Source organism: Mytilus galloprovincialis, chromosome 2 (genome assembly GCF_965363235.1).
Source record: "Mytilus galloprovincialis chromosome 2, xbMytGall1.hap1.1, whole genome shotgun sequence".
NCBI lineage: Eukaryota > Metazoa > Mollusca > Bivalvia > Mytilida > Mytilidae > Mytilus > Mytilus galloprovincialis.
Genome location: NC_134839.1, coordinates 82,049,141 through 82,064,701, shown reverse-complemented (window position 1 = coordinate 82,064,701; position 15,561 = coordinate 82,049,141). Strand labels below are relative to the sequence as shown.

Genomic DNA, 15,561 nt, shown 5'->3' with positions numbered 1-15,561 from the left:
TTTATAAATGGAAATGTTTGTTATAAAACAATGAAACAGACACCCGAACATACAATACAAACACATGTTGATTCTAAATAAGACTTACATATATACCGTACATTACATTGGATGCTGGGTCAAATGGAGAATCAATACTTGTTTGTCTTATAAAGAAGTTAGCTCCCCTTCCATCTTGTATATTATCCATGTCAACAGTCATATAGTTATTTCGGTCCTGTCGAGACTGTTCATGCCAAGAACCAATGGCATGTAACATTTCATGAATAATTGTTCCTGTCTGTAAAAGTAACAATAAAAATTGAAATATAATAGGAAATAAGAACATTATATTATTCATAGTGTCAGGGCTTGTTTTGTTGATTTTTATTTGTTTATTTGAATGTTATCAGTTGTTATTTTGATAACGACATTGTAAGTTTTACCATGGACAGGCCAGGTCAGGTTGACCAGACCTCTTATGACTTGTCCTAACAAATCTGCTTAAAATCAAGTAATTTGCTTATCAAATATATGAAATCTCTTGGTGCTTATAGTGTTATTAAACTGACTGACGTTAGATCTGTAGATGCTAACTTTTTTCACTGTAAATAAATTGAATAAGCTGAATTATACATTCCCTACGTTATTATCACAAAAATACACTTTTTTCAACTATGGTTACATTTGGATCAAAATCTATAATTGAAGGGTTACACCCCCCTTCCCCCCTCAAACAATAAACACGAACCTAACAAAAATAAAATTGTGGTTGCGTTTTTTTCTAAAGACAGTATTTCCCTTTTCTCTAATACACATTGCAACCTTGTCTTTTGTTTAAATAAATCCAGTATGATTTCAATAATGATTTTTTTCTGTTTGATTTGAAATTGTAAACTAGATACAATGTTTTAAAGAGGACATATTGATATAGTTGAATGTCCCTGTGGTATCTTATGCCTTTCTCTAATATATGAACAAAAATTATCGCTAGAAACTAAGGGCACACGTGCCCGTTGTCAATGAAATTAGCAACTTCTACAAAGGTCACATAGTGATAAACAGATTATAATTGATCATCTCAACTCGATTGATTTTTCTCACTCTCGCCGTACCGGCTCAAGCGAGAAAACCAATCTCGTTGAGATGATCAACGATAATCTATAAGTATCATGAATGTTAAAACAATAAAATTATCATTAGGCTAATAATAAAAGAAACAAAAAACAAAAATACCCAGTACATACGTTTACACAGCCATTTGTCAAACCTATCAGTTGTGGACTTCTTGAAATTTTTCCAACATACGAATAGCAATTTCTACAAGTAGTAAGAAAACAAATGTTTAAATAATATGTATGGCTGTAAATCTGTACAAAAACCTTTAACAGGCATTTCATAAGGAGCTGTACTAGTGTACACTATTGATTAGATACGCTTGAGTTATCACATTTAGCTCATGAGTAACTGTGGTATAGTACAGTGTTCTTGCAGTCCGTTTAGAATGGGAACGTTTAATCTGATGCCTCGTGTAGGGATATGTCAACAGTTCTGCACGATAAAAAAAACTCCGTGAGTTCTTATGAGATCTGACTGAAAATCAAATGTTTGAATCTGTTACCTTATTGTTTATAAGTAGCAACTAAAATTTTTCGTCTTTCATCCCAAACCACCAATTTGGTAGCATCTTCATGTTGTAAACATTGTTCATAGGTTCAAATCTGGAATATTTTTACGATTTGACCACTTTAAAAAGTAAAATCACAAAAATACTGAACTCCGAGCAAAATTCAAAAAGAAAAAGCCTAATCAAATGGCAAAATCAAAAGCTCAGAAACATCAAATGAATGGATAACAACTGTCATAGTCCTGACTTGGTACAGGTATTTGTCTTATATAGAAAACGGATTAAACCTGATTTTAAAACTAACTTAACCCCTCACATGTATGATAGTCGCATCAAATTACATTATATTAACAACGATTTGTGAACAAAACAAATAGACATAACATGTCAAAATGTCAAAAATAGAGGTACAGCAGTCATTGAGGTATAAATAAAAATAAAAATAAAAATAAAAAATTTAACAAAGAAGCACAAAATGGCATATAAACCTGGTATATTAGCAAATATTAAAGACAAGAATACACGAATTTACCATAGTACGATACCACAATGACAGGATGTATAAAAACAGAGCCACGTCATATATGTATCAAAGTAACATTAAAAGACATATAGACAAAGCACATCAGCACAAAGGAAAGACAAAATATTAAAATGTTTTGCAAAAGCACAATAACAGGATGTATAAGTACAGAGCCACGTCATATGTACTTAGAAAACACCTAAAGGCATATATTCAAAGCACATAAACAAAAATGAAAGATAAGAATACGAGGGTTATCATAGAACAATAACAAAGGTACAGGATGTACAGGTACCGATCCACGTCAAATGGGTGTCAATAAACACAGACTAAACAGTAAAAGTTATATTCATAAAGACAAATAAAATACAAGTATAACACGTTAATAAGATGATTAACAGTTTCAGTACCTAAAATCTATACTTCAAGAACATCGTGTATTCTTTTAGAATTCGTACGGAATATTTATCAACAAGGTCTTGGCACCTTCCGATGAACTTATTTTTAGAAAAATTACGAGACGTTCATTGAAATGTCCCTGTTTCGTAAAACTTTCTGTTCAGACACTGGTGGCTTTTTACAAAGTCTGAGTAGGAGCTGCAACTCTTGAATACCGAATAAGTTGGGAAATGTATATACCATATGTTGGTACATTGATACTAAGATGTGGAAAATTGATAATTACAAAAATAAAATCGTCTTGTTTGTCATAGATTCTGGTACTGAGATAACCGCGTCTGTCAAATTCGAGGTATAGGTCTAAAAATGAGGCAGAGGGAGCCGTGTCTGTTGTTTCTTTAATTCAAAGTTCTGAGGGAGATATCAATGGAAACCAATCTGAAAAGTTTGGATTGTTAATGAAAAGAACATCATCATTATATCTGAATCTGAAATTAAATGACCTGGCTTCTTTGATTTTCTTGTTTTTACAAGTTTCTGAAGATACTCCTATTCATATGAAAATAAGAAGAGGTCTGCTAGAAGTGCCACATAGCTCGTTCATATAGGAATGCCGTCAATTTAATGAAAAATTATACCTCCAAATTCAACAAATATTAACTTGATCTGATATAAGTTAGAATTAAAAAATAGAAAATCGGGAATATTTTTAGATTTAGCGTGTTTAGCTTCCCGAACTGGCGAACACATTGTGGTACTCTTTTAAAAATTCGGTACCGCTTTTTATCCAATGTTACAGGTAGCGGTCGTCTAATTTATAGCCTGACTGCGAAATATTTTATTGTGTATTTAAGGTAAATAACATACGACAAAGTGCAAGGTTTGGACGCATGTACAACTAGTTTAACCCAACTACATGTTGACTTTCTGGCATTTGCGTTCCTCGGGGTAGGTTTTAGAGGAGTCCAGTTTTGGTTGTTGATGTAGTCTGTTTTACTGTGCGGTATTGTTTTTGATTCTTGTTATCATTAGTATCTTTGACACATTGAATGATGTTCCTATATTAACTCACTTTGTATCAATAACGAATTCAACGTAGTGAATATGAGTATTGTTGTCATATGGTATCCAGTTTACACATGTTTTATCATTAAAATCTGCTATTGCATTAATAATAACTGTTCTTTGATTAGCACCTGCAAATAAATATTGATCTTCATAATTTAATGTTTTAGGTGGCTTTGACAGGAGGAGAAAGAATAATGATACTACTGGGTTTTAGATTTATCTATATGGCTATGCTGAAGGCGTTTTCAAATTGATTTAGTTAGAAGTATTTTACTTGTAAAAGAAATTAAAAAAAAATGGATAGTCAAAAAACATAAACTAAAAAGATATCAGAGAATAATCAATTAGGTAAATTTAATACAGAACTTTATACTTTGATAAAGATATCCTAGAGAATTGTGAGGCCTTGTTCTTATATTATGTCGAATTTTCGAATCATCATTAAAAATTATCGTAATAATGATATCACAGAATATTGTATTTGAAGTAATATAAACTTTTAGTAAAACAAATAGATGAATTTAAATATTAAGAAAAAAAATAGAGAGCCAAACAAACAAAACTAATAAGATATAAAGAATAATAAATTAGATAAACAAAAAGGCAGCCTTAATTAAATAAATTGATTATGGTGTCATTGATATAGAACTGTAAGGGTCTGTTCGAATATCGAATGATCGAATCACTAACTGTTTTTAGGACTATAAGTTTTTGATTGAAGGTTAATATATGAAACGAAATTATCAAAAACATCGGCACACATTCCATTTGATTTGCTACCTTAAATTTACACATACATGCTTCATAATGACGAATATGTTAACTATCACAAGTGTTTACCGACGTTTAAAAACTTATTTGGAAAATACAAACCAAGCGTACCAGACGCGACGGAATAGAATGAACTTAAAATGGAACAGTACTGAGTTCATCTAAATGTTACTTTTGCGTTATCTCTTATAATGCACGTTACTTGAATGTTTGAAAACGAAACTTGTTGCCTGAGTTTGGTTGAAGACCACTCTCAAAAGCTATACAAAAATGTCTATTCTTTTATGATATATTCGTTTCATGTGGCATGGCAACAAAAAATACATGTATGTATGTATATGATAAAGTATAATAAAATGTACCGTTTAACTCCTAGTAAAACATTTATTTACAATTGTCTTAAATACAAATCAACCTACTAAATGCTGAATTAATCACATAAGGAACAATCCCGTCCGGCCAAAAATGTACAGATTGGTCAAAATTTCTCTTATTTGGATCCTAAAAAGAAACAAATATATACCAACATTAAGACTACAAGATCTACGAGTATAGAAAGCTAATTTTTTACCGGTTCCTTAATCATGTGATAATTTCATTTACATTCATTACGAGATGAAGACGTAATGCCGAGAATAAAACTGCTATCCTTTTATCTTTGATTAGTTTATGAATACCCGAATCTTAAATACGTGTTACAGTGTTCTTTTATTTGTCTTTGAAATTTTTATCTTTTACTGTTTAGTCTATTTTTAAGACTATCCATTTGACGAGACTCGATACTTATACATCCCGTCCTCGTGTTTTTGTGCTGTGGTATCTTTGTGTGTCATTCTCTTCGTTTTTGTTAATGTGCGTTGTTAATATGCCTTTTTTGTATTTCTTTGTTGACATATTTGGTTTATTTATAGTGATTAAGATTATATCAAAATGTTGACTGTTGTGCCCTATATTACATATTAACCTTTTATGTCTGTTTGTTTTGTTCACACATTGTTGTAAATATATTATTTTCTAAGTTCAAAGATCATAACTCTGCACAAAATCACCAGACCGGAACAAACTTTAGTCTAGATCTGTAACTCATCACGATAAAACCATATGCAAACTATCAACTCAGTATCTTCAAGCATGACGAAACAAATGCGGAAAACAATTATTAGAGTGAATTTTCCAAGGACCACAACCCTGCACACAATCATCAGACCAGAACAAATTTCAAGCTTGATATGTTACATGTCATGATAAATTATATTCGAATTATCAAATCAATATCTTCAAGCATGACAAAAAATTCGGACTTGATCTGTAACTTATTATTGTAAAGCAATATACTTATTATCAAATAAAGAAAAAAGGGTGAAAAATTGATTTACAAGAATGGCGGATGAACGGATAGACAGACAGACGACAGAAGTGCACACCTAAAGTCCCCTTCGACTTCGTCGGTAGGGGAATAAGAAAGGTCGGACTAGGAACAAGCGCTAAAATATCGATCAACGATACATTCAGTTAAGGGGTATTGTTCAGTGGCGGATTAAGGTGTGGCGTAGAGGACAATCCGTTTTTATTAAAATTATATGATTATTGTAGCATAAAATCGTCCCATTAATGTTTGACTCAAAACGCTAACCGTTAAGTTTCATATTTTCGATACCCTCTTTCGTCCGCTTTTCGTTTTCATTTTCATTGAATGTTAAATGGGTACACGATACTTTAAGCCTAGGTTACAATTTTGCATTGTTAATTCTAATTACAACATTATTCTTTAGCAAAAATATTCATTATTTAAACAAGGTCAAAAAGCAATTATGTTTTATACTCTTGGGACGCTCGAATCGCTTTTTGTTTGGAACCAGACGACAATGATTATATTTTTATTTTATATTGGTATACATTTTTGTCATTGGCGGTTAGAAGATGCTGACAACAATTGCAATATATTTCACCTACTGGGATGAACAAACTTTGAATTGACGGGTCCAATACCTACTAATACGACAAGATATACTGCCTATCAGGCGGTGATGGAATCATTTTGTCGGAATTATCTATTTTAGTTTTGTTTCTACAGTCAAAGTTGAACTTAGATTCATTCAACTGTGCTTGATTTATACATGTATATACATGTACGAAGTCAATTCGGAAAGGAAGTTGAGAGATCGGGTCTTGTTCTGCATGTTAAAAGTTCTTGAAATATCTTTCAGTTAGCCTCATACGAAATTGAAAATTTGACCTTATGGTTCATATCGTCTATTCCAGTGTCAGCCCAAATGTTTTGCCCTTCATTCGGAACTAAGTATTTTTCTTTTATAATCATCTCACTAAACATTACTTTTATTTTTGTTATTATGACAGAATGTGTATAATTGACATTAAAATGTTGTCATAAACTCGAACTCTCTATATAAAACTACTCACTGAAGGAGGTGCTGGATGGTAATCCAAGCCGTCTGCAATGGCTCTCGTTTTATCCTTGATATTACGTCCAATGGGCTAAAAAATTGTCATAAAATGGTTATGGTAAGAAAGGAAAAACGCAGACATGTAAAAAAGCATTATGTACTTTCTGCGCTTTTTTAACACTTTTGTTATTGTAACTCTTTTTTTACTTTTATATCAAAACTATTTTGAAGATGACTTCTATGATAACGTGTTAACCAACTACAAATCATTACAAATCAATTCTGCCAAAGAGAATGTATGTCATCAGAAACCGCTTTTTTATTTAAAAAAAGAAATATTTCACCAATGCAATGTTCAATGTTAATATTTGGAATATACTGGGTCCGAAGCCCTAAAACCCCAAACATTGAAACACTAAGATGTATAAGTCAATATAGAAAATGAAATTAGAAACGACAACAGTGTTGGGGCGCTTTACACATTCAACACCAATGCAACTCTCAAATGTTTCAGATACTACTTTCATTGGATACGGTTACGACCAAATGTTTAAATGTTAAAACAAACGTTTGTGAACATTATAACTCGCAGCCTGTACAATACATATACATCAAGTCATCATCGTCAAACATTTTAAAACAATTAAACATTAAAAGTATATTGACAAATTTTAAAACTTACTAAATAATACCCCAATATCGTAATTGAATGTCACAACCTTATTTCAAAAGAGGTACACACAAAACCAAGAGGGCTCTAACAAAATCCCTAGCCGAAAAAAAATAGGCAAAACCATGATAAAAAAGAAAAAAGACAGAAATAACAATAGTCAACACAACTCTACACACAAAACTAAACATTGTACAATACGAAACCCCCCGCGTAAAGCATTCAAGTGCTTACAATTGATAAATATTTCCAGGTACCAGGTTATTGAACATGTAAAATATGATCAGTAAAATCAGCTGATTATGCATGGTGCAATAACTGATTGGTGAATACCGCTTGTCTAATTCTGGCTAAGACATCACCAAAATCTATTATTTAACCCCTAGCCTTGAACGAAAGTGAAATTTAAAAATGAAAACTATTTTCACAAATATTGTTTAAAATCTATAATGAACATACTACTACAATATAGAGAGCCTTTATGTTACAGTTAAAGGTCGCGAGGACTTTTTTGCTTTTTTTTTGCGACACATTGTCATTCTTCCGTGGAAGTTTTTCATCATTTTAGATTAAAAAATCTGAATAATCTACTTACGTTTACACTTAAATAGTAGTTTTAGTTTTCTCATTTGAATTGGCGTACACGTGATGATGTCGATGTCTTTCACATGTTATGGTTATTGATGAAGGCCGTGTGTTTGATTGTCGTAATGGTATCCAGTGAATAGTTGCCTTACTGTATTATATAACATCTCCTTATTTTATAATATATTAAGCCTAGTCCTTTTAAATTATGTAATAGTACATCTTTTATTATTCTCAGATGTTTTAACAATGAGATGAACAAATAATAAAAAAGGGTGAGTGTAAGTTTCAATTTGTAATCACTCATTGTTTATCTTAAAAGAACATGAATCATAATCTTCGGATAAGAAGGCAAGATTGTGGAATTTAATCCAATACAGTCGACGGTAATCACGGTCAACGCATTATTTTTCTAATGACAATAAGAAAATTACTTTAGACTGAATGCATACACTATCTATGAAGTAAATTGTACCTGGTATATTTTCCCGTGGTCATCAATACTCATTCCATCCAATAAAAACGCCAAATCCGAATCAGGGTCAAGATCCTGTGAAAAAAAATATAAAATCAATGTTTTTAAGTGTAAATTGTTCGTCAAGTATTGTTTTGCTGTGCCGACTTGTTCGAATGTCCGACAGCCTGTTTTGAGAATGATTGGACGGTGATACGTCACAGTATTAGTCCATATAAAACATGAAAATTGTCGACTTTTGCCTGCAAGTTTCTATCCCTAAAATGACATTAGATCTTCATCAGACGAAAATCTCTTTCAGATGATTTTTTGGTTTGCTGTTTTGTGAATAATCACTATTATAACGCCCTAAATAATTTGGTTATTTTAGTCGGTGTACCTTTTGAGTTTCAGCCAACATTCATAAATCATGCTTGCATTTTATGTTACATATATGTCAACTCTACACCTCTAAATGCATCGTGTGTTTAGATATTTATTGTTATCAGATTACTGCCTTAGGAAGTATTAAGTAAATGATTTTTTTTCTTCTCATATAAATGCATATAAATAACTTTGTTTAAGTTGGAGGAACTAACAATCTCCAGTCCGAAGACACTTGTTAAATGGGATTAAAAGAAAAGCATTGAACAGAAAACTGAACATTGAGCAACAAGCCCTTTTGTTTTGTTATAGAGACGGTAGATACTAGTGCTAAAATCCATTGATAAATTGTTTCACACATTGTTGTCTACTTAATGGAATTTCATGCGACTGTAATACAAGTGAAAGGTTGAGCTATCTAATGAGCCAGGTTTTATCCACAAATTTCTACATAAGAATATATCTGTACCAAGTCATGAATATGTCAGTTATTTTCCGATTTGAATTTTGCAAGGAGTTCTGTTATTTTGTAATTTTATTTTTTATAAGATGCGCTTTGAAGTAGTTCGAAATTAATGACTTAACAACTTATCGAATGTATATATATTTGAACATATTTTTTTCATTAGGTTTTCAAACATCGCTGTTTGGTGTGATTTTAAGGATTGACATGTTTATTTAATCATATTGCCAGGTTCACTTTTTACTTTGATATTTTAGCATCTATTTAAGGTTCTTCATTTCGCTTTGTAGAGGCTTTAAACTAAATAGGTTAATGCCATAAGAACAGACATTATATTCCAATATGATTTCATAAAGTAAAAGACTGTTTTGTTCTTAGCCTCTGTTGAATGAGGCACTGTTTTTATGGAAGATTTTTTTCCGCTATAGGCAACTCAACAGACCATTATTTCTATTACCTCTACTAAAAATAAGACAACTTTTACTAAATAACATATATATTATGTACAAAGAACTAATAACCTTTCAATTATAAAACCTGAAAGAATCCAGTTCAACCTCCTACTTTGGATTACATTTGTTATAAGATAACTACTAATTATTTGATTTCTCAGAATATAGATTAAAACACATACCGTTGGTTTATCAAATTTGTAACCCTCTTCGAGACCTTTTTTTCCATTTCCCTTCGGCTTGTCTACGTTCTTTCTTTTCTCAAGGCTTGATTTCTGGTCAAGTGTCCGAAAGTTTTCAGTTAGTTTTCTATTGCCTTGAAAGGCATTTCCATTGCTGATATAGCCTTCGTCTCTATCCTGTAATCGCCTGTGTTGACTTATCTAAAGTAGTCGTATTTTACAATGCAATTGTATATATGTTATTAAAGTATAGCTACATGTACAAATGGAAACGGCTAGCATAAAACACAGAAACAAATAGCAAAGCGATATACGATGAAAGGTAATTTTTTCCTCTTTTCTTAGCCACGTTAGACATTTATGTACAAAAAGTATACGGAAAAAATTTGAGGTTCAGACATGAGTAAAAATAGTTGTGTTACGGAACAAAACATACAATTAATTGATGTATGACAGGATTCCAGGGATTTTTTCCGAGACAACTACTCATGAAAGATCTTTGTACATGTCTTATAAATAATATTATAACATACGTTTCTCTCAGAGTAGCCTTTGAGGAATAGAATAGTTTTATAAGAATGCATCAAATTAAAGAGATAACGGAAATGGAATAAATCGATACGAGAATGCATCATCTTCTTTATGTATAAATGCATCAGATTGAGACGATAACACGCTATATGTGTTATAAAGATGGTGATATTTTAAAGATTCATGCACTATTTCATCCGACAAACTAGCTTCATAGGTCGCGTGATTTGTGAAAAATTGCACGAAATGTACAATAAGCTGCAACATTTTCTTATTATCCGCCAAAGTTACCTACGAGGCTGTACACTGATGAAACTATAGTTCAGGGTCGGATCCAAGATTTATAAAAGTGAAGAATAAACTCCAAGTATAGCTCGGCTTACACATGTTTGAAGATTGTTTGCTTAAGGTGATATGTTTTTTTTTCAAATAATGAGAGAATTGTGCCCACTACACAACCCCTCCTTGATCCCTCCGCCAAGCTAGTGTGAGTATTAAGATATTGCGTGAAGCTATTGAATATAACAATTAATTTATAATGCATATTATATAGATATAGGAAGATGTGGTATGACTGCCAATGAGACAATTCTCCATCCAAATAACAATTTATAAAAGTAAGACATTATAGGTCAATGTACGGCTTTCAACACGGAGCCTTGGCTCACACCGAACGACAAGCTATAAAGGGCCCCAAAATTACGTGTGCTAAACCATTCAAACGGGAAAACCAACGGTCTATATAAAACCAGAGGCTCTCAAGAGCCTGTGTCATTCACCTTGGTCTATGTGCATATTAAACAATGGACACAGATAAATTCATGACAAAATTGTGTTTTGGTGATGGTGATGTGTTTTAAGTTCTTACTTTGCTGAATATTCTTGCTACTTACAATTATCTCTATCTATAATGAACTTTGCCCATTAGTAACAGAGGAAATTATTTGTAAATAATCTATAATAGTATTCAAGATAATAACCAAAAACAGCAAAATTTCTTTAATAATTACCAATTGGGGGCAGCAACCCAACAATCAGTTGTCAAATTCATCTGAAAATTTCAGGGCAGATAGATCTTGACCTGATAAACAATTTTACCCATGTCAGATTTCCTCTAAGTGCTTTGGTTTCAGAGTTATAAGTCAAAATCAACATTTTACCCCTATGTTCTATTTTTAGCCATGGCAGCCATCTTGGTTTGTTGGCCGGGTTACCGGACTCATTTTTTAACTACATACCCCTATGATGATTGTGACCAAGTATGGTTAAATTTGGCCCAGTAGTTTCAGAGAAGAAGATTTTTGTAAAAGATTCAAATTTTTTTTTTAATTGGTAAAAAATGACTATAAAGGGCAATAACTCCTTAAGGGGTCAACTGACCATTTTAGTCATATAAAAATTATTTTTAGATCTTACTTTCCTGAACATTATTGCTGTTTACAGTTTATCTCTATCTATGAAAGTATTCAAGATAATAACCAAAAACGACAAAATTTCTTTAATAATTACCAATTGGGGGCAGCAACCCAACAACCAGTTGTCCAATTCATCTGAAAATTTCAGGGCAGATAGATCTCGACCTGATAAACAATTTTACCCTCATGTCAGATTTGATCTAAATGCTTTGGTTTCAGAGTTATAAGCCAAAATCTACATTTTACCCCTATGTTCTATTTTTAGCCATTGCGGCCATCTTGGTTGGTTGATTGTGGCTAAGTTTGGTTAAATTTGGCCCAGTAGTTTCGGAGGAGAAGATTTTTGTAAAAGATTCCATTTTTTTTTTAAATTGGTAAAAAATGACTATAAAGGTCAACTGATTATTTTAGTCATATAACATTATTTGTAGATTTTTTGCGGAACATTATTGCTGTTAACAGTTTATCTCTATCTATAATAATATTCAAGATGATAGCCAAAAATCGGTATGATTTCCTTAAAATTACCAATTCAGGGGCAGCAACCCAATAACCAATGTTGTCCGATTTGTCTGAAAATTTCAGGGCAGATAGATATTTACCTAATAAACAATTTTACCCCATGTCAGATTTGCTCTAAATGCTTTGGTTTCAGAGTTATAAGCCAAAATCTACATTTTACCCCTATGTTCTATTTTTAGCCATGTCGGCCATCTTGGTTGGTTGGCCGGGTCACGCCACACATTTTTTAAACAAGATACCCCAATGATGATTATGGCTAAGTTAGGTTTTATTATTAGTTTCAGAGGAGAAGATTTTTGTAAAACCTAACGACGGACGACGACGACGACTGACGACGAACGCAAAGTGATGAGAAAAGCTCACTTGGCCCTTTGGGCCAGGTGAGCTAAAAAACGAGATACACGTATAAATAACATAAACAAACGACAATTTTCTTCTCAATTACGAAGTGTTTTATTTTACAAACATCATTTGCATAAGTTTTCAATTTATCTATTGCATAGTTATGCAGAACAATTAGATATCAAGTCGACGACATGGGTATCTATCAAATTGGATGTAGGAAATGCATAACCTCCGATTTTTTACTAAAAGTATCTGACGACAGTCTTTTAAGTTCGATGATGAAAATGCATATCTTCGAAGAAATATAATATTTTGTGTGTGATAACTAGGGTTTATAATCTTCAACCACTGAAAATTTTTAGTCTGCCCTTCCACGAAATATTAAATTAGAATTTTTTTTAAAGGTTTAAGAATTTCCGAAAATTCCACCTGACAACCGATCAGACAATAGTTTTTAGTTGAATCAATGCAGACAAGATCAATAACTGATGCGCATTAGCTAGTAGATACATTTGTCTTTTAAAATACAACTGACATATTAGGATCGTAATGGTGCTATGTGGGTTAATTTATAGGTTTTCAAGAGCAAAATTGGTAGCGCGTCATCCCTACAATGGCTTTTATTTTTACGGTTGTAAAAATGAAATGGCGTAATGGGGAGATAATTTTAGAATCCTGACATTTGCAGCATCTTTAATTTACACTCTTAAGCATTTACAAAATCTAATTTGGTAACTGCACAATTTGACTTGAGACTGGTCCACGCCAAGATAGTTTGGATGTTAATCGTTGCTATTTTTAGACCCTATATTTTTATCATAGCTAGTTAAAAATGTTTTACAAACTTACCTCACGTAATTGTCTTCCATAAAGGTTATCCAATTCATTAATGGTTTCTGCTGTATATAAAAAAATAGAAAATGAAACACATATCCTAAATAAAGGTTGTACAATTCCTGAATAGTCACTTCCAGTTTTTTTTTGTAGAAAAAAAAACAATCAGACGGAAAAGTAATACAATCAAAACAATTCTTCTTCCTACTCAAAATTCTTTGCCAGATAAACAAAATTTTAGAAAAAAAATTTAAAAAAAACCAAGAGCAATCAAAATATACAAAACTCGTTCAAACTTTTCTTTACTAGTATAATCAATAATATGTGAAACAACTTATGTATCAAGCAGAGGTAAACATTATCTCTTCGAAGACTAAAAAATTAAGAAACTATAAAAACAAACGAAATATTCTTGAAATTATTATTTGTCCGACATGAATAAGCCAATATTGCAAGTCATGTTATGACTCCTGAATTCCATGTTGTTGTTTAATAGTTACCCTGGTACACAATTTTTAGTTAAGTTTGAATTATGAAAAAATAAACAGATCTCGGACAATTAAAGCTAAGTGATTTTTTTTCTAAAATATAGATTCCTCAAGCATAGGTAAATCGAGAATTCCTAGTAAGTAAGTGTTCATCAATGTAACAGCATTTTCCTATAATTTTATACCTTTTCATTTAAATCTGCCTTTCGACTTTTGAATTTAATTTCGAATATTAATATATATAAACTTTTACCTATAGCATAAGTGTAACTCACCCTTTTTTACTGGCATGAAAATACGGATATTGGTTTTATAAAATGTTCAGTGGTATAACCTAGAAAATCGTTGATATTTAGGAATGTACAAGCATTTATACGCATACAGTGATTTGTTATCCAGATATGTCTACACTTATGAACTGTTTCGATTATATCAGCTCTTTATCGTACTTTTTAAATATAACTTAACTTCAATTATCACTTAAGAAAATTATTTACCGAAATGATGCTTACATTGGTACAGCTTAATGTTATTAGTTGTGTATTACAAACCAGTTAAAAAATGGTCAAATATAGACTTCTGATTGTATTATTTTTTGCAAGCATTTAATTTTATGAAATAAATATCTTATATTATCGACAAGCTGATATTTGACAATAGTCTATATAAGGGAAATATCTAAAAGTATTGTAATGCACTTCATGTGGTAATACAGTTTTTCCATTTATTTCATAATCGAAATGGAAGAGGGCTGGCTAAATTTCTCGTAAAATCCGGGATTTAAATTTTATTAGGAGCTCAGGAAAGGTCGATAAATGTCTGGAATGGATATAACAAGTGGGCTTGCATAGAATTCAAAATGACTTTTGAATGGTAAGTGATTTAAGTCAGTAAGAAAAACAACCAAAGGTAATATGTAAAACAATTCAAATGAAAAACCAACGGACAGATTTATGATAAAACAACAAACATCTAAAATCTATAGCAGACAGCAATCATCGACAATCGCTTCAAACTACAGGCTCCTTATAGTCAGGATTCCGTCGAATATGTTTTGTAGTAGGTAACAAAATGTAATTGAAATAGTTATTTATATTTGATGTACATATCTTGGTTATCGCTTACCTTTCTTTGTACGAATAGCTCCACTCAAAACTGAAAAATGAACCAGACAAATAGCGTGACGGATGTACATTTTTAGTCAATCTAGTTGTCTCACCGAAAAACAAAATAGCTATAACTTTTTACTGGACTTAAACGCTTTAAATACTGGAGTTCCAATGAATGATGCTCAACATGAAACATCTTTCAATTGGTCCTCATAATTGAATGTATAAAGATTGGGTATTATTGGGTACGAACTATTTACAAATAACAGATGAAGGAGGGTCTTTAATGAATGAATTTATTTTCGTCGATTTTACATTGAAGTAATAATAATCATGTGTACAGCCCTTGGATGGT

The 15,561-nt window shown here is 31.7% G+C and overlaps 1 protein-coding gene across 1 annotated transcript in view; it reads right to left on the bottom strand.

Annotated features, from left to right (window-relative positions):
* LOC143064592 (uncharacterized) overlaps positions 1-13,727 on the bottom strand; it is a 38,661-nt gene extending 24,934 nt beyond the window's left edge. Inside the window, exons 1-8 of the mRNA XM_076237511.1 lie at positions 13,625-13,727; positions 9,963-10,163; positions 8,503-8,577; positions 6,789-6,863; positions 4,787-4,868; positions 3,601-3,724; positions 1,227-1,299; positions 89-280 (exon numbers count right to left, since the gene is read on the bottom strand). Coding sequence (XP_076093626.1) covers positions 89-280; positions 1,227-1,299; positions 3,601-3,724; positions 4,787-4,868; positions 6,789-6,863; positions 8,503-8,535 — 579 coding nt within the window. The 5' untranslated portion in view covers positions 8,536-8,577; positions 9,963-10,163; positions 13,625-13,727. The remainder of the gene's footprint in view (positions 1-88; positions 281-1,226; positions 1,300-3,600; positions 3,725-4,786; positions 4,869-6,788; positions 6,864-8,502; positions 8,578-9,962; positions 10,164-13,624) is intronic.
* Between the last annotated feature and the right edge of the window lie 1,834 nt (positions 13,728-15,561).